At 42.8% G+C, this 20,713-nt stretch overlaps 1 protein-coding gene across 1 annotated transcript; it reads right to left on the bottom strand.

Moving 5' to 3' along the window:
- Positions 1–225: 225 nt before the first annotated feature.
- Positions 226–16,213, bottom strand: jazf1b (JAZF zinc finger 1b). Its single transcript, XM_030102573.1, has 5 exons — positions 15,869–16,213; positions 4,524–4,596; positions 3,642–3,838; positions 2,646–2,815; positions 226–2,150 (listed from the first exon to the last, which is right to left on the bottom strand). Exons 1-5 carry the CDS (start codon positions 15,981–15,983, stop codon positions 1,974–1,976), a joined length of 732 nt encoding a protein of 243 aa, XP_029958433.1. The 5' UTR covers positions 15,984–16,213; the 3' UTR covers positions 226–1,973.
- Positions 16,214–20,713: the final 4,500 nt, after the last annotated feature.

Raw genomic sequence — 20,713 nt, 5'->3', positions numbered from 1 at the left:
ACTTTCTTATTGGTTAGCTGATCAGTGCATGCTGAGCTTCTGTTCGATTTCCCTCTTCTTTTCTCTCCTCTTTTACAGTATTAAGTTATTTCATTCGAAGAAACGTCTCACTAGTTCAGTGACTTTCATGTATCTAAAATGAACTAATAAAGTCTGTTTGAAACTCAACTGTGTTCCAGACGAGTAAATAACTTCAGCAGTCTGAGGAAAAGAGGAACTTTTATTCTGAATGTAACCAAAGTTGACATGAAGCAGCTTTTTTTTCCCCACGGAATACAGTTTATCACCACCTGTGGTTTCACCTTTTAAAACACACATTTTCATACTCAACGTCTTTTGTAACCTCAGAAACATATGAAAATATAAAGCTCTTAAACACACGACAATACATTCACTGTACACAATATCAAATAGGTTTGTCTGCACTGGCAGTACGATACCGATACAGTTCTCTCAGGAGATCAACATCCATGCTGTGATTACTCTCGGTGATGATAGCTTTAAAATTTTGTGGCATCTTTTAAAATCTTCATTATAGTCGGGTCTTCACAGATGACTTGCGTTACATTATGGCACAAAGGAAGAGGAGGCTCCTTGGGTTTGTCCTCACAGCAGAACGGTGAGATCGTCGCTGTGCTGAATGAGCGGCTCCTCTCATCTACGACAACGACAATCAAACAGTTCGATGGAGCCGCCGAGCAGCTGGAAGATTCACTGCATTTTGGAATGGTTTTACAATTCAAGGCAACGACTGTCGGTACAGAAATCTCACAATACTGAAAATGTCTCAGGACCGTTGATGATCGCGTGCCTGTACACACACACACACACACACACACACACACTGTAATTACACCCGGAGCAGGATATTGGCAAAAATGCTGATTGGTTTGGCAACTTTTACAAAAAGTGCATCAGTTCTTTGTTAAAACGGCGAGAAGAGCCCGCTTCAGACGTGAGGGACTCCGATGACGCACAGATTCCCTGACCCCAGCATCAATACTATCAGAAGACTTGGGCAGGACTGTGGTGCTGAAATGCTTTCAGAAATCACCTGAGATTTTCAATTCATGCTCACACACACACACACACACACTTGCAGTTTACCTAATCAAGAGAAGTTTTGAATTCTTGTGATATGAAAGGTAAAGTAATATCAGCCGGTCCAACTACAGATAATTCATGTCTGATGGAGAATGAAAAATATACAAATGTTTTTCATGATGACTCATGCCTGAACACACATTCATGTATTTTTTTTTTATTTGCCTCTGTCACAGTCTGGGCTTCCTCTGGGCAACATCTGACAGAGGCAAGCTCTTGGTGCCTTCATTTAAAAAAAAAAAAATCAAATAAAAAAAACATCACCGCTCCTAAGTTTCCCTTTACAACAGAGAGCCCTCATGAACATACAAGGCTGCTTGTGACTTGGCCTTTATGGAGTGACTGCAACGCGCCCCAAAGCAGCGGTTCCCAACATGGCTGTCCTTAAAGCTCCGCCTCCAGAAGAGCGTTTGAGTGAAGCCAAATACCGAACGCTGCCGCCTTCACTAACGTTAACGGAAAGTAACTGGAAGTTTCCCCGGGTCTCCTTGAGACCCTGGAAAGTCTATTTCTCCTTTCTCTGACGTGCAAACTTAACTTTTAGAACGAGCTTCGTTGTTCAACAGTCACCCTGAACCTCCAGGTGGGAACGGCTGCTCTGAACAGCAGTGTGAGCACCAAATGAGAGGAAAAAAAAAAAAAAAAAAAAGATTGATAAACGAAAGCTTCGATGTGCAAAATACAAAACTGTGAACAATATAAAGCTTCAACACTCCGAAATGAAACTAAGGTGGAGTAATAACAACACGCCGTGACACCATGCAGGGGGAAACCGTGTCGTACTGTGAAGTGGAGGAGGAGGTGAAGGAAAAGTGCGCAGAGGGAGGTTAAAGGAGGAGGGAGGAGCGGGAAACTCGCTCGCTCCGGCTCTACTGCTGCATCTTGCGGATGATGTCGGCGGAGATGGGGGGGTGGAAGTTGATGGTGTGGTGGCGGAGGCCCTGAGACGTTTTGTAGCTCTTCCCACACCGGCACTTGAAGGGCTTGCGGACCCTGATCTGGGTCCGGTGGCCGTTCTTGGCGTGGTACTTGATTCCGTTCACATTCTGTAAAACAAGGAGGATTCAGCACACTTCTGTCAGCGCTTGCAGGTTTTTTTTTTCTTTTTTTTTTTTTTTTTTAAACAGAAAAAGTTTATCAGTCTAAATTAGGGAAACAAAATGCCTCTTTGCTCCGAACTGATCTCTGTCTGCCGCCAAGCGGATGCTGAACGCTGCCTCAGAATGAGTCCTCGCCTGTAACTCTGTCATTCACGTCAGCAATGCAATTTTCTCAGGCTGCATGTAATTTATTCCAACCACACACACACCAGATGTGGATGGAAAATCCCATAAAAGCCCACATCACTGCAGTGGACGAGATGTATGCATTTATGCTGCTGTAACGCTCCAGAAAGAACCGTTTTCCATCGACAGCAGCACATTTGATATGATCCATTTATTTATATCGCACTCAGTGCAGAGGGAGGCAGATTTATCCGCTGTCCGTCCTCCTCTCTCTCTCTCAGGTGAGGTAAACACATCTCCAGAGTGACGTTTTACCTTATATCTCTTCTTACAGCCCGGGACGGGGCAGGCGAAGGGTTTCTCGTCTCCTCCGTTCATGCACATGGAGCTGAGGATGGACTCCGAGCTGATGGCGCTCTCGGTGGTCCACGACTCGTCGCTGTCGGACTCCTCGAAGTCCACCTCCTCCTCGTCACACTCGCTACCTGCAGGAGGATTATTGCCATCAACGCGCGCTGGGAGACCTGATTTAAGAGCATCGCTGACTCATCTGTGGCAGCAACATCCTGGCCTCGGGGCCCTCGGGCCCCCCGGGCCGCCGGGCTGGCAGACCCGGGCCGTTCACAGCGCCTGTCCTCAGGCGCAGTTCCCATAATCTGTACTTCATGAGTTTTTTGAAAAGACTGAAGTGTGCCAATCGTGGGAAAGAATTCAAGCATTTCGCTGAGGTCTGGGGGCAAGAAGCAATTCATTAAAGATGTTTTGCCAGAAGGGTGCATACTTTAAGAAAATAAATAAATAAATAAAAGGACACAACTACATGGGAATAAGATATGCAGAAGAAAAAAAAACAAAAAAAAAAACGGTTATACAACATGCACTGTAGTGAATTCAACAAGTTAGCTGGAAGCGGAGCCGTCCCTGATTTCCCTTGGCAGGAGAGCAGCTCTGTCCAGCTGCAGGTCAGGAGTATTTACTTACAGGATCAGTCATGTGGACGGCCGCATAAAGACGGAACAATACGATCCTAACATCTCAAACATGTGTGAAAGTCATTTATTAGTGAAATATTATCTCTTGGAGTAGAAATCAAAACCAACTGAAAGAACTGAAAGTTGCTTCCAAGCAATTAAAAAACAATATATCTTCATTTTCTGGGGGGGAAAAAAGAAATGTGTGACGTGAAGACGTTTCATTTGGGAAAATTCATGATGAGAACCTGGCAGGTTCTCATGGTTCTAATCGGCAGGAGACGTCTGCTGTCACTTTCTGCTTGATGGAGCAACGCGGCACGTTCAGCGCGGCGATTACCTGTGGGCGTGCTGCTGCGGAAGGAGGAGGACGGCGTGATCGGCGGGGTGACGGGCGGGGTGAGGTTCCCGCTGGCGTGGCGGGGCGGCGTGGCGACGCTGCTGCGCGACAGGCCGCCCGTCAGGGGCAGCGTCAGCTTGGGCTGCGCCTTCTTCTTCAGCGTCTCGTGCTCGCGCCGCGCCGCGTCCGTCATGAACCTGGCGAGCGCAGAGCAGAGAACATGTTCACCTCGTCGGGGTTTACGGCCGACATCTTGCCGCTCCTGGTTTCTCAGACACGTTTGCTACTGTAGAGCACATGGAAAAAAAAAAAAAAAAAAAAAAAAAGCCGGCTGGCTACCGTCCCATCAAAGAAAAGCTCTCGGGGTTTATGATGGATAGTAAAGTCTCGGCTAAATGTGTATCATAAAAATGAAATGTTAACATAGACATTGTTAAAGCAAAAGTGGAATTAACAAATTAAGTGATAGCCACATCAAGATGTGTTTGTGAAGGCAGGGAGACAGAGGCAGGCCGTCTTGTTCGCCGGCTTGTTGCATAAGGCTTTTAAAAGCACCATATCAAAGACAACTGGGATGAACCCCGCGCAATAAAACAGAGAGAAGAAGAAGAAAAAAAACACCAACTGCCTACTGCTGCAGAAATTTATGTAAGTAATCCAGCAGACGACATTACAGAACCTCACAGGAGCACACACACTTCACAAGATACTGTAGTAATGCTTTGTGATGTGGAGACTTTGGGAGATAAATCTTTACGGCCTGGGAGCATCAAGGTTATATGAGCATGTTTGATTTTTGGAAATGGATCGAGTTGATTTATATAAACATAATAAACAATATTCAGAGAGGTTTTTTTTTTTTTTTTTTGTCGTCATCTTCACCTGTTGATGTAGCTGAGGGCAACATATGTCGGCTGCTGCTGCTCCTGCTTCTCCAGAAGACAGGGGTCCGTATCTGAAAGTGTCGGAAAAGCAGAGAGGGAGAATCAGACGACGCGGGGATCCGACAGAACTGCACATTTCACAATCAACCACAGTGGAGAGGAAAACAATCCTTTGTAAAAGAAACAACTCCAAGATTGTAGCAATCGCAACTGCTTGGCGTTGCGAAAAACTGTATTTCCATCACACACACTCAGCACCACAACAAAGAAAAAGTTTAAATTTAAAGGGAATTATGGCGCTGTTTTACCCATCAGGCCATTCAGGACAGAATGTGCTTGACAACTCCCCCCCCCCCCGGTTTACACAGTTAATTGAGTAATTTTACCAAAATGACTGTTGGGAGGCATGAATGTCATGCAGTGCAATAAAGCGGACGATGCTGGACTCTTCCAGACTCACAGCTGTTAAATGTCTTTAATGACAACAATAACACATCATCTCAGCTGGACAGCAAAACCATCATGACATGTTTCTCTCAATTGTTGCACATGGAACAGAAATACATTGTAAAAAACGTATACGACTCACAGGAGCAGTGTGAAGTTGTGTCGAAATACAAAGGAAAAGGAATACTTTGAGCTTTAGTGTTTTTGTTGACAGAGACAAAAGTGATCTTTGTTTTTGCTGCAGTTAACCAATAAATAGCATTACTGTAATTATTGGAATAACTGTGTTGTTTTAGTGCAAATCTGAATCTCATTCCAGTTGATCAGTATGCCATTTTGATATTTCAATAGTATTTTATTGATTGTTTTCAGTTGACAGTTTTTGACATTTAGACTGGATCTAAGTGATTTTTCTGATAATCCATCATTTATTATAAACCAAATATAGTTTTGGCCCACGGGCCTTATGTTTGACAGCCCTGCTCTAAGGACTGGCGGCCTTCGGCTTCCAGTCGGCTCGGTTTGGCGTCTCGACTCTCACTTTGGATGAAGAGGTACTGAAATCCGATGGTCGGATTTCCAGTTATAGCTTTGAAAAACTGGTATTACAGCAGGTCAGTTAATCGCCCCATAAAAATAAAACTCTAAAACCGCTTGATAAGTTCATAAATGTGAAGGAGCCACTTTAAAGGCCTGCATATATGTAATGTCATTCATGTTTTATGTACTTTTACAAAATTATACATACCTGTAACACGACTAGAGGTCTGTCAGAGGAATGGATTTTCAGTGAATTTAAAGAGACAAGTTAACTCAGTTCGGTTATGGGTGATTAAAAGCATCTCGCTGAACAGAGACTGTTGTGGGACATTGTGGATATTCAGACCTCCCTGCACCATCAGGCTCTGCTGCGTGGTGCCACATCCACCCGCTCCCTCAACAAGCACATAAACCCCAGCAGGGATGACTTGCACACAGTGGCGAGAATCCCGGAGCGCTTTACCGCCAGCCAGCAGTTTTCAGGAAAGTGCCGGGTCAGGCTGGAAGTGGTGCTGCTGCCCAATCTGCTAAAGCCTCTGTGGTTCAGTGTTTCTGGCAGGAACAGAGGAAAAGGTGCAACCAGATGCGTTACTGTGCTGACTTGTTGGTTTATAAAGAAGGTGGAAGCAAGCTTTACAAAGACTGAAACAATCCGCTTACATGCATGGAACCAAAAGGCCAAAATATTTGAGTCGAACCAAACAAAACGGTGCCAAAGACCAAAGATCTGAGTCCACTGATGAGTGCAGGTACACTAAACCAGCTTTTATTAACTTTACCCTTTTCTGCTACACATGGGAGGCTCTCAAAGGGGTGTCAAACATAAGGCCCGTGGGCCAAAACCGGCCCAACAGATGCTCCAAACCACCCTGTAAATTGTAGAGATTTCTAAGAAAGAACAGATTTTTTTTAACAACTATCATAAGAGTTTTTGTGAACAACACAATGCTGAGCTATCGATGATGCTGCCATGAAAACGAAGTATTAGCCTCAAAGCTGTGCTGTCAGAGTGAGTTTGTAAAAACGTGCATAATGCTACAATTTTTTTTTTTGACATTTTATTGCATTTTATACCAGAAAGTTTCAATAAAATTGGATTAATCTTGAATTGTCGCCATTTTTGGTAGTACTGTTTTGCTTTGCTAAAATACAGACGTCTTTATCACGTGTGATCTGCTTTTGACTCTTCTGATCTAAAGAAAATTAAGAAGCAGCTGGTTTGATCCTTGAACGTGAAATACCTGTGAAGACTTTATATAAAGCCCGCGACTGCCACAACTGTTACACTAACTGTTCTGCTCATCGATTCTTACAGTGAAATCAGTTCCAAAACTATATTTTATCAACATAATTAATGTTTCACCCTCCACTTGTTTCTCTCAATTGTCCCAGTTTGAAAACCACTGGTTAAAAACACAGACAGTTGCATCTTAAGAGCCTCTCTTTTTAATTCCCCTGCGCTTTTTTTTTTTTTTTTTGTATGTGTTGAGCCGCTCAGTGAACGCCACATTGCTCACGCATGACCACACTGGAAACACACTGCGCCGCTTTGCATGCGGGGCTCCAGACATTCATCCCGCTCAGCGGTGCTGGATGAGCAACAATAGCCAATCTCCACACCCCGAGGTGCAGCGGGTCCCACTTCAAACGCTCTTCGCCGCCGCTGTCCATGTGGGAGAAGAGAGACGGCCCATAAAACAGCAGCTTCTCCCGCCTCCCAGCTGAGCCGCCCTGCCTACCTCTGACAGCGCCGTGGAGGCCTGCCACCACCGCCATGTGGCGAAAACTACCGCTTCTTTCCGTCCGCACGCCGGTTTTCTGCTTTAACGGCTTCGACTCATTGGCTAAGAAACAGTGATGTCTATAACAATGCTACTATTAATACTCCGACTGATATTAATCTTGAAAATCTGGTTCCAGTTGGAATAATAAAAAAAAAAAAAAAGGGACTGCGGCGATGAGATAAAAATACGTGGAAAAAGTATAATTAAAGTTCTTGCTGAAGGAGTAAGCAACACCTTAGATGGGCTGTAATAAAAATCCTTGAGTCACACTCATTATTGGCTCCATGGCTTGAGGCTTTTACTCATGTTTGTTATTTGTTTCTTTGCTTATATAGTGCAGCAAAAAGGAAAGAAAAAAAAAACGATAAACTGATTTCCACGAAGAGTTTTCTTTCACACAGGTGTTTCCTATTAAGACACTGATTTCTGGCTCACTTGGATTTTTTTTTTTGAAGCAGAACACTTGAATGGAAAAAGATGAGAGTTTAAAAGAGATGAATGTAAAATCCAGCTGAAACACAGTAGCTACAAGCCTGAAGGAATGGAAGGTGAGGCACTTTCCCCTTTCAGGGAATGGACAGTATAGACGACACACTGCATCTTTAAGTCTGTCATGAAGTTATAACGGGCCGGTAAAGCTCATCTGCAGCACATCGAAGCATCCGTGAGAGGGTTCGATCCACGAGAAATTAAAGTCAACACAGCCATGTCAGCACTGCTTTAAATAGACGTGGGTGTCAAGCGACAGGCCGCAGTTTGGATTGAGCGCTTAGAGCCAAACTTCTTGGTTAGCTTGGATAAAATAGTGGCAGCGTGTTACGACACTGGCAGATAGAGCAGCTCAAATCTCAGCGCCTGAGACCCGGGAGGTTTCCCTCAGCGCCTCAGTCGTAAGCAAGTGTTTCATTAACAGTGGATTTATCCCGAGCGGGAGGGACAGCACACCTCTCTTTGCTCTGCAGCCAGAGTCATGGAAACGCAGAGTCGGAGAGACACATTCATTACGACACCGCTCAACTGCCAGAAACCAAAGGCACTGTAGTGGTATATGTGTGTGTGTGTGTGTGTGAGTGTGTACCAGAAATCCCTCCTAACATCCCTAATGAGCCTCGGGGAGTGGAGTGGCTGCCTGCTCAAACAGCAGTGGATCAGTCTGCTCCCACACGCCGTAAATCACACACACCTCAGGTGGGGACTGGGGAGGAGGCCTGCAGGGGCCGCCCCCCCCCCCTCGGCCTCCGCTGTTCCTCTGGGGCCACCGGCAGGCAGCGATCAGGATGGAGGCGCCTCCGCTGGAGATGGGAACCCCTCTAATCAAACTACACAGGTGGTCCACCATGGTGGCCGACGCCCGGAAAAAACAACAAAACAGGGCATTTATCAACCGCGTCACGTTCCAGAGGTAAACCGACACCTGAAGCAAGCGGGAGACTCGGGCGTGGAAGAGAGAGGATCGGGAGACAAGCAGGATACTGCTCATGTGGAGCATTTGGTGTTTCATAAAAAGGTTTCAATTTCAATTTTCTCTAAAATCTCAACTATTTTATCTCTAAAGAAATAAAACATCTATTTTCATCTAATTTCAGGATTCTTGTAACAAACAGCAGGATAAATTACCTTGACAGTTCAAATAAAAACCCTCCATGTCAAGCAGTGAATTTTTTTACTTTTTAAGAAATATCTTTAACTCGTTTTCATTGATCAGCTTTGCCTCATGATATGCCGGACACATCTCACAAAGCAACCTTTATCGTTTGCGTCCATGAATGAAGCTTGTTCCTCTGTGCAAAGTGAATGAAGCAGTAACACACTCCAGATAGGGCGCCTGCGATGGTCTGCTACAGGAAGCTGAGGGACGATCACACAAACGGACCTTCCTGAGGCTACGGGGGGAAGTGACGCCTGCTACCCGCTCGTAACGCCGACCAAGCTTCCTCACACACACACACACACCAGACGCACAAGTCCCTCTCTCATTTCCACCAGTGTCTGGCTCTCCGCCCTCGTGGCCAAATGCACTGTGGGGTAGAGTGGAGTGGTGAGCATTATGGTGACATGTTTATGGCGGCTCTGAGCAGCGGGGAACATTACCAGGAGTGGTGGCACAGGTAATTCATTACAATGTGACCTCTGAGGAGGAAATGAGACAGAGTCCAGCTCCGTGTGTAAGCGGCCTTTGCGGGTTACTGAAAAAACACGAGGTTAAAATGATCCATTATAAATAGGGTTCGCGCACACGGCGAGTGAAACGCACTCCAACAGACCTGTTTGCACCAACGCGCAGCGAAGCACACAAAGGTACACATTCATTTCCACGACTCCAATTCATTAATCTGTTGAATAATCAATATTCTTATGGGGGAAAAATATTCCAAATAATGAGCTACAGCAATTTTGAAGATGCTTGTTTGTCATGAAATTGCTTGTTTTGTTAGATGAATGGTTTATTAGAATTATGTAAATCAAATGAAAGCGAGCAAATGATCACTACGACAAAGAAGACCACTTGTAGTTTCGCAATTTTACTAGAAAACAGCTGCAGAAATAAACTGATTTCAGTCATTACTGTAAATTTAAACAATGAATGAAGTAATCTCTGGACATGCTCATTCAGTTTGCCCTGTCTGCTTTTCAAAACAGATTCTATTCTATTGAAAGGAAAAGAAAATGCCATCTATAAATTGGATTTATTCACGTTCCAATTGCTGTGCTCTGGTCTCTTTTTAAAGAAAATACATCACTGATTTCCCTGAAATCCCAAATTGATTCAGTGAGCTGTCACTCCCCATTTGCACAACAATAACTGAAAAAATAACCATAACCATTAAATTATTAAAAATACTGTTTCAGGACAGCAGTAAGTTTCTTGAATACTACAGACTGCACCTAAATCTACAATCTTAATCCCGGGCAACAGTGGTTCAAAAACTTTTACAAAGAGAAAAACATTCCGTTTTGTTTGAGCTCTTTGTGCAGATTTTAACTGAATTTTATGTCATATCTGATGCAGTTGTGGGTCAGACTGTAAGGAAGCTAAAATGTTACAAACCCAGTTCACTTTGATGCAGCTGCTGTATCGCAAATTCAAAAACTTTGGTATTGATTGTTTTTACCTGAGTGGATTTGTCTAAATATTGTGTTGAAACATTTTTTTTCTGTCTTCTTCACTTATGACATATGTTTGGTTAGTGTGCATGGAGTTACCTGGGATTACAATCTGAATTTAGCCTGTTTATGGAATCAATTTCTCCACATTTGTTGCATGTTGAGAATTTTGGTGAAACCTCAGTTTCAACACACGAAAATTAGCCAGTAGGGGTCAATTCTGGCATATTTCAGAATTTAATTTTCTTTTAATTGATGAGCATAATCCTTATCAAATGCAATGCATGATGGAAAAACTGAATCTTGAATGATGATGAGAATATAATGAGAAAAAGGTATAGCGTGTGATATGAATACAAGACGACACTTCATCCACAATGAGAACAAAATGGAAAACAAACTAAATTCTTCACAGAAGAAAAAAGCAGTAAACTTCCTGATCACACGTCTTTGCTGTGTAATGTCTGCTCGCTGTCTCTTGTAAATGCTCCATCAAGTATGGGAACCGCTCACGTCTCCGTCCCCACACAGGAACAGGAGCTGCAGTGTCGGGGGGGGGGGGGGGGGGGGGGGGGGGGGATGGGGAAATGTAATTAGGCCCACCAGGTGCACAGATCAGGGAACTAGTTACCGTTTTCCCAAATTTATTACTTCCGTACAGATTTTGGGGGTGCACAGCAAAAGTGAGGCTCCAGTGAGGATCGGCAACAAGCGGACTCATTGTTCCTGCGGCGGGACGCTTCAGCCCATCAGTCCGCTGCGCACTCACAGCTCTGAACAACACGATCGCTATTTGCTTCTGGACTACTGTGGCCCGGTCGTTCAGTAACAGAGTAAACATTTCAGTGTGTGCTGTTTTTATACCACACAAGAGCACAGGGCCATTGAGGAGCACTTTCAGGCTTAACAGCTTTCCTCTGGTTCTGACGCCGCTTTCTGGGCCTCATTAGCATGTGTTCTCTTAAAGTTCAATGAATTTGTTCACAAAGGTCTAAGCAGACCACCCAACACTGGTGTTATCAACTGGAAACTGCTGGGAGAAACGAAAAGCTCATCACTAAATCTGAGCTGGCTGTTGACATACAGTATATTTAAATATCAGTTTATATTTCTTTAAATGGAATTCTATATTTTTAGAGCCAAGTGTTTCTCTAACAGCTTTTATATACATACAGTATTAAAATATGACCAAATAAATCTTATTTTTACAGAAAAACAGAATTGTAATCATCATTTTCATGATGCGACTCATCCTAAAGCATTCCTCTGGTTCTGATCCAGTTTTCTCTTAAGGTTTGCTCAATTTGTTCTAAGATCTTAGCTGATCACCTAGTGTTGGTATCATCAACTTGAAACTGCTATCAGAGAGGAGGATGAACCACACTTCAGTTCACCGAGTTAGAATTTAAATATAATTTGGTTTTGTTTAATGATAGAGAATTGCACAGTTAAATTGTAAACCCAAAACTATGATCAATTAAATCTCATTTTAAGTCAAATTTGACCGTGAGTCATCTGAAAGAAACTTATATCAAATTCTTTTCATTAAATTACATTTTGCTTGCGCAGCTCTCGCCTCCTTGATGTGGTTACTGCACGAGCAACATACATGTGCTTAAAATAAATTGTGGAAGTAACTTCTGGCACCTTATATCCGCCATAGGCTTTTGCTATACAGATCATTTAGTTAAAACAAAAGGGGGGGATGGGGGGGATTGGGGGGGGGGGGGGGGGGGGGGGGGGTGTTGTTAACCTGCAGCAGAGCAGCGCCACCTCTTGGCCACAGACCCGACCTGCAGCCTGTCTCGGGGACTCAGGGACAAGAATGTGTGCTTGTTTTCCAGGCGCCTAATTATAAAGGAGAATGTGCTTTAAGCAGCAGGCCACCAGATGAGGAGGAAGACATGCCAAATCAAGCACTCTCTCTGTAATTATGCTTCACAGGCACTTGGCACAACGCGCAAGATTTCGCACTTTTCAGAGTGAGCGCAGGCCAGCAGACAAAGGAGGGAGGGGGGGGGGAGCAGCAGAGTTTTTCCACTTTGAGCCAACTAATTGCTTCATTATTCCCCAATAAGTCATTTGGAAGTGCTTTTTTTTTCCCTCTTCCTCTTCTTCTTTCTAAGGCTCACACCTCGGACACATGTATATTAGCACACAATGAGTAAAGTAAAGGATATTAAAGCCATCCGAGCAACAAACAAGACCAACAGCGTCTAAAGTCACAGTCTGAAACGTTAGATTAATGTTCAGACAGATGTAGCAACAAGCCCCAGGTCCAACAGCGAGGGGAGAGATTTACTATTGAGGTTAGACTTAAAGCCCGTAACTCATTTTGAAATACTCAAATAGAATATAATGATCATAAAGTCCAGGATGAAAACAAATTAGCTCGTTGTGTCACACATGTAAAGAAAACGTCACTGAAGCTACCTGAAAAAACCCATCTGAATTATTTTCAGCAGTAATTTAACAGAAGAAATATTTTCCACCTGTAACCTTGAGCGTGTAAAAATGACATCTTCAACCCTTTCACTATGACACTGAATTTAATCAGAGTTTAAATCTGGAGCATTATCCAGCAATGTGTAATGAGTGTGTGAAGCACAACTTCAATGTTCAGATTTTTAATATTACTGTGTGTTGGCTATAATGAGAAACTCATGGTACAAAGGAAGTCCTGAGGGGCAAAGCAATGATTAGTTTATGAGTATAAACCTGTATTTCTCTACTTTCTGTTGGTTTTTACATTTTCTAGATATCATAAATTGACTGTAAGAGTTATAGTTATGGGAATAACACGTGATAAATCTTGCCAGTGGTGACAGGACAGCAGTAAAAAGGTTAAATGCAAGTGAACTGTAACCATTTCTGTGAACTTCACATGACTTAAGGAGCATTCACATCAACCAGTTCAGGAAAGCATACATGGACAGGAGATGGTGACTGACTGGGATTCCACCCAGACTTTTTAATTACTTCAGTCGACACCATCTGAAGCTGTAGAAGTCAGACTGTTGCTCTCTAACGGTGCATGAACAAGAGGAGGCGCTGTTGGCTGAGGGAGGGTTGGTAATCTATCAGGAGGGCTGCAGTAATGAGCTGCTGATACCTTTAGGTCTTCAGTAATCATGTGGGTCTGCGCATGGTTCAAATAAAATCTAAATGTGACAACACTGAATATGTTTTATTGACCTGCTACATTTGGCATGAAGCAAAGTTAAGTGGAGACATAACAGCGGGAAACGCCGCGGTCTAAAAATATCAGCTGTGATTTCTTGTCACAAGTTTTTCCAAAAAGTTTTTATCGCATTACCAGATAGGAGCATTTACTATTTCTGCCAAGCCACAGCTTTTTAGGTGGATTGCTTCAATTATGGCTCAAAAGCAGTTGGTTTTAAGGTTAGTTTAGACAGTAATAGCTCTGTAGGGTTTAACTTGTTAAGTAAATATCTGATTAACTACACTAGTTTAAATGAAACAACTACGTTATCAATTTAATACTGGACTGTTTGATGCCGCGTGCTTTTATTTTTGGAGAAAGACATTTCATTTTTTCAGTGTAAAAATTCATGCTTGAAAGCATGTGTTATATGATTTTGAGTCATGGACAAAATTTTATAAGAACACCTCAAGAAAACCATGTAACTAACACCACTTTACATTAAGACATACATTCATAAGGATCACAAGTTTTCACATTCAGGAAACTGACTACCAGAGGCAGACTGATGTGACTGATGTGGTGTTTAGACATCACAAAGAACACACTGTCCACTATTCCTAATTTGTTTAAAAAGTGTGAGGACAGAACAGAACACTAAGACAGAGAACTGAACAACAGATGGCAGCAATGTCTGCATTCAGACTCAGGGAAACCCCACAGCTTCTTTACATGTTTTAAGCTTATGGAGTTGGGGCCCTCTCCTGCTGACATTGGGTGAAAGACCGAGCTCACCTTGAGTAAGACCACCAGAGTGTAACATGGAGGAACAAACAATCACACCTACAGACAAATTAGAGCCACCACTTCATCTAAAAGGCTGCTTGGGATAAAGCGAGAATAAATCATGATCAAGCTGCTTCGTAACTGTGACCGTTGGCTGGAAAGCACAGGCTCCACCTGCAGCATCTGTCAGATCAATCAGTGTGTGTTTGGTCTCCAGACTCCAGAGAATTCCAGGGACAACATAGCAGGAGAACTAAAATCAGTTAGGGGAATGTCTTGTCAAAGCAGGTTTTGTTTTTCTTTTAATTTTTTGTTTTAGATGGAATCAGCTGTCCATCTTCCTCATCGCTTTATCAAACAGTGTTGTGTGCAGGAGCCGAGCCCAACTGAGGACAGAAGAACACAGCACATCATGCACAAGTCATCAATCCATTACTGAGTACACACAGAAAATAACACCCTTGCTCTGGTCGATTTAGAGTCATCAATTAACTTTACACCATGTGTCTGGACCCTGAGAAAATCCATGCATGCACAAGGAGAACATGTAAACTCTGCACAGAAAATCCTCCAAACCTGTGTAGTTTTGTATTTTTGCTGTGTAGTGTGAGTACTAACTACATTAAGAGGGACATGACAGAATAAGTGGATGAATATATGAGGAAGGTGGAACTGTTAATCATTCAATTAATACTGACAGCATGTAAACTGAATTTGGAGATTAATCAAAGCAAATTAAAACCATAAGGTAAAATCAAGTGACCAAAAGCTACAGATGCTACAAACTAGATTATTTCAACTGAAAGCAACAGTGATACAAATTGCTTATTTATGCCATCTGTTCAGTTTTTATACCAATCCAAGCTGACTGAAAAAGCAGGGTACAATCTGGACAAGTTGTCAATATATCACAGTCCAAAACTACTACAGAAAACATGGGAAAAACATGACAATTAACTCCAAATTCATGTTTTTAGACTGTGGGAGGACATGCAGGCAGGACATGCAAACTGTATCAGATAAGCAGTGTTGTATTGGTTCCTGGAGGACGAAAGGTCGCATGTTTGACCTCTCATTGCTCCGACAGACCTGATGTGACGCACGGCGATCAGAAACCCTGACAACTCGTTACAACCACGCGTGCAAGAGCTGGGACACGCGCGGCCCTCTGGGATCAGGATGAAGTGAAGCTTCACGCCACTTTCTCCCGCAGACAAGTTCACACATGACGCCCCGTGCGTGCGCGCGCGGCCCTTTTAGCCACAATAATGTTGCGCCCTGCGGAGCTCCATAAACGGTCTCCTCTGCCACCGCGCGCACGCTGTCCAGCCTGCACCGCAGCCGCGCCGCCAGTTCAGCGGCTCGGATGCACGAATGGAGAGAAACTACCCAGCCATCCACAGCCGCCGCCACCACACCTAGCAACAGGGTTGCCAAGACGCAGGAAATAACTCGCTAGCTCGGCTAAGCTAGCTCCGGCGGCTAGCCGCGGCGCCCGGCCCGCAGCGCGGCTCTTACCGATGTGGTTATCCTCGATGTGCACGATGAGCTCGGACAGGGAGTCGAAGTGAAGCCCGCAGCCTCCGAACCTGCAGGCGTTGGAGAAGAAGGAAGCGGCGGCGATGCCTGTCATGGTCGCTGCCGCATTGGAAACGAGGGCAGGCGGCGGCGGCGGCGGCGGTGGCGGCGGGCGGCGGGGAAGCAGCGGAGGGGGGCGGCGGCGGAGGGGGCGCAGCAGGGGGAACAGCTGGGGGAACAGCTGGAGCGGCGCGCGGACTCCTCCGAGCTGCGTCAGATCAGTTTACAAGACGCGCGAGGAGGGCGGAAGCACGGAGGTGGGACTTTCAGTAGAAAACTGCTTTTAAACTTATTTCGCTTCACACACAAGCTGAAAAACAAATTACAAGTAATGAAATATATCCCAACCCGTAAATATACATAATTTGTAAGGTTTCCTAAAATATAATTTTAGAAAATTTGAAGTAGTTTAGATTTCACAAAATCCTGCTTTATGCAATTTTTCATGATGCAAATATGTCCTCTTTTACTATTCGTCTCAAAAAAACAAAACAAACAAACAAACAACCTAGCTTTGTGCTTTGAGGTCCTGGGTTCACAGATTGGTCAGGCCTTCATGTGTGGAGTATGCATGTTGCGTGTGCTTCCTCAGTGAGTGTGGCTGTCTTGTCTGTCTCAGCGTTTGTCTTGTGATGGAGTGCTGACCTGTCCTGTCTGTAGTGTGTCGCCCCATAAGCTGAAATTGACTTCAGCGCTGTACACAGAATAAACGTGACAGAAGATGTATGAATCTATCTGCCGCAGTATGTACCTCCCAGGGCGATGTGTGTAAAAGCCTTCTCATTTTGCATAATTTCTGCAGCTTTCAGCATGCATGTTTTTACAAATTCACAGTTTAGATCTGTTAATTATCGAACAGTAAAGTGAGCCACCTCCCCCAGCAGCACCATTGATTTGTCATTATTATGTCCATTTCTCTTACTCGGTTATTATAAATGACATGATCAGAGACTTGCAAAAGAAATATCAAATACAATCCATATTTTGAGATTACTTTTTCAAATTTTAAATGCACCAAAACTACCTTACACTGCAACTTTACTCCTTTCTTTTGCCACTCTGGTGCTCTGCTTTAAATAGTCACTGATTTCTAACTTTAAATATACCTTGATGCTTGATTCGAATGCATGTCTGTAAAAATGTAATTCTAATTGTAAATAGCTTGAAAGCATAATCATCAGTTTGGAGATTTTATTTGTAAAATACTAGAGAGGAAGTTGTTTTTTATTTCAGTCTGGTCAACTTAATGCATGCAACAGCTGTCAGCATGCAGGAAGAAAAGAAACTGAGGAACTTTCATCCGAATCAGGTTTTCTATTTATTTTGCGATTATTTTCGAACTTTCTTAGTGTTTTTTAATCTGACTTTGCAGCTTATTGCTGATGCAGTGTCTGAAGGCTGCAGGTGTTTCAACAAAAGCCAAAGCATCTTGAATCGAATGGCACCCATGAATGTATCTTTTACTGTTTTCACCCTATCAATGACTTCAATTTGCATTAAATAGAGAAGCTATTGTTTCATTTGAAAGCAAGATGTCCATTGATCCCGGATCAGTATAAGGTTTAAACGCATCTTGTGGCCACAGAGAGGCAGTGTTGTTCAGGAGATGAATATGAGTCACGTTAGAACTTGATGTTCAGAGAAAAGGCCCCTCTACATTTCTCCATAATAAGCCATGGAGGTGCATGCATGAAGACAAAAACGAGCACTCCCGTATTAAGTTTTGGCCCAACATGTTTTTCTATGTTTTCATTGCATAGCATATTCAATATGCCCAATTCTGTAATAGTATTCATCAATGTGTTTCAGGTAGACAAACCAAAAGTCTTCCCATTCAGTGATCAGTTTCCAGAGTCACGGCTTGTATATAACGGATAGTCTGTGAAAATATTGCTTCAAAGATTAAATCTGACAATTTTCCTGTTTTGATTTGTTTTCAGTAGAGATGGTGAGTTGGAATCACTTGCAGCACGACATCTGTACAATGAATAGGCCACATAGTGACAAAACATTTTACTGCTATGCTGACATTAAGGGTAAATGTCACATTAGACGTAGAAACATTTTTGTCCAGATCTTCATATGTTTGTTCTAGTTATGATCACCCAACATTAACTTTCAGTGTTGACTCTCTTCTTTGCATTAACTGTTCAGAAACCTTCACTGTGTGCCCGATCATGGTGTAATGGCTCATCAGTGGGTGCAGCTTCATTTAGACCAGGCAGGTACCATAGTGATTATAAAACAATCTTTCCAGTAATGCCCGAGAACACTGGGACATTGCTTTGAAAACATTACATCACATGCAGCCTCTTGTTTGAGGACACTGATGGTGATCTGCTAAAATCCTGGCGTCGCCTGTTTTCTTTAATTTGTTGATGGTTTTGCTTGATGGATGTAGTTTTGGCTAATTATTAGTCTTTCGATTTGTTACAGCACATGAACGTAGCTGAGGTAATAGATGTGTTTGTGATTTTCTCGGTCTGCAGAAGAGGTTGTTTAAGTTCTGCGTGGAAACACATGCAAAGGCTAAGTCACATTTAACAGCTGCTGGTAAGTGACCAAACCCTTCAGGTTTGAGCAAAACCAATAACATAATAATTTCCCTACTCCCACATATTACAGTAAAGAAGAGAGCCCAAATTACTCTGGCACCGGCACATTCTCAAGGAGTGGACGCTTATTTCAGCTTACCAAATTACAGTGAAATGAAAATTAACCTCACTTGAATGTAATTCAAGTTTGAATCATTAATGTGTCAATTTAAGAAGAAGCATTTCTAACATGCAATGTTGAACTATCCCTTTTTTGTGTCTACACTTCTTAATGTGCTTTTCTGCTCCCAACACAGCTTCCAATGCTCCGTAGGCTTGTGTTTCTATTGCAATTCCTTGCCTCTCATCTTAATTGCTGCTTCTTGGTTATTTTTATGCTTTTTAGTGTCATTTAATGTCAAAAGTCTTTACACCATGATTGCTTTTCATGTTACTTTTTTACAGATGTGGTTGATCGTCCATTTAAAGGCCAGTTCAGTCATATTTTTGGACAAACTTCTTTTAAAAAGATGCAGACTACTCATATACGAATGCAGAGTATAGGGAAGACAATCTTCCATTGTTATAAATCTATCTGACATGCAGCCACCTATTGTAAACGTTGAGTGTTTAAGTGTGAAGCCATCACTGAGGTTATCTGCTGGAAACCTCCCTGCACATATGTTACGTTGTATCAGCTACTTGGGTGTATGAGCTGGCTCAGAGTGGTGATAGTTGCTCGGCCATATTTCTGGCACAGATGTTTCAGAGTCACGGCACCATGTCTTCAACGATGAAATGGAAATGTACTAAAGCAATTGCATGTACAAGATTGTTTATTTTCAGGTTACCTTATTCTTGTTTTAATTGCTGTATGACTGTTTCCCTTCATAAGGCATGGTTGTTGTTTCTCCGTTTATAAATGTACACACACTATTCTTTTACAAAGAGAAACACATGAGTAGGTTTTTGCATCATAATCCAGATTGACTGACTACAATGTGGACTTTAATACTCTGTAACAGTCTTAAGGTTTGACTCACAATCCATCAACTTACGATCTATTGAACAGTTGACATTTAGAAAAATCTGGGGGAGTGGGAGTGGGGGTGGGGACCACCGCTCTTTCAGTGTCACGTCCATGGGCCTTTCTGCGTGGAGCTTTTATGTTCTGTCACGGTTTCCTCCAGCTACTCCGATTTCCTCCCAATAAGGTTTCACAGTCACAAATTGAAGACATTCTCACAATGAAGTGACAGTTTTGCCCATTAGTGTTAATGTTATCAGACCTCAGACTCCATCCATCCATCCATCCATCCAAGGTGAAGAAGCAGGGTCTTGCTGTGAGGCAGTGCTATACCCCCTTTGGCAATCTTGTTAAATATTACTCTGCAGCTAAAGTTTAATCGTCCTGTCTTGATCCTTTGCCATAATACAATGCTCCAGAGGAAGGAGATGGTTGGATTAAAACTGAATTTGACTGGAATCCTTTGATGGAGCAAACATAAATCAGCTGCTCTGAGATTATTGTTATTATTTCTTTCTTTTTTTTTTGCCAAACTCAAATTCAGGTTTTTTTAAGTCATTCTTTTTGACAATACTGATGACCATGAGGGCAACGTAATGAAGGAGAAAAAGTGATCTCTGTATTACACCAAAACAGTGCAAGCACAAGTCGCAGACAAAACAGTTCTTTGCTGTAATTTCAGCTATTCTTTTGAATCACTTATTATATTTGTGCTGCACTTATAAACCTGACAGCTCCAGATTTCCATCACTTTATCTTTGTCTGCGACAAGAGTAGAAATATCCATCTGCAAATGTTGCATAAAGTATTTGTCAAGGTATTCTATATTTTGTTGACAAATTGAGAACCTGTGCCACACTGACATTATTTTGTCTCCTTAACCCTTCGCACCTGCTGCGACAAAGCATCCTCACCCGTTTTTATCCTCTCAAGGTGATCTTCCCCAAAAGCCTTGCACAAAGGCATAATAATAAAAGGTTTAGTATAATATAGATCAAATCTGCTTTAGTGTGGGTCAGTGACCCAAACTGTATCGGCTCTTTCCTACCTTAATAGTCTGCTCCTCTGGGAGCATAATGTTTGGATTGGTTGGGAAATATATTGGCAATAAAGAGACAAAAGGATGTCATAAACGTTGATTAAAGCTCTGGTTAAAAGACAGAGGCGGAGAGGCTCTGAGTTATGAGGGCTTTTCAGACTGCGTTATTGTTTCAGTGACAGAGC

The sequence above is a fragment of the Salarias fasciatus genome, chromosome 11 (assembly GCF_902148845.1).
Source record: "Salarias fasciatus chromosome 11, fSalaFa1.1, whole genome shotgun sequence".
NCBI classification, from domain to species: domain Eukaryota; kingdom Metazoa; phylum Chordata; class Actinopteri; order Blenniiformes; family Blenniidae; genus Salarias; species Salarias fasciatus.
The sequence above is the reverse complement of the archived record's forward strand: the minus strand, read 5'-3'. Positions and strand labels throughout refer to the sequence as shown.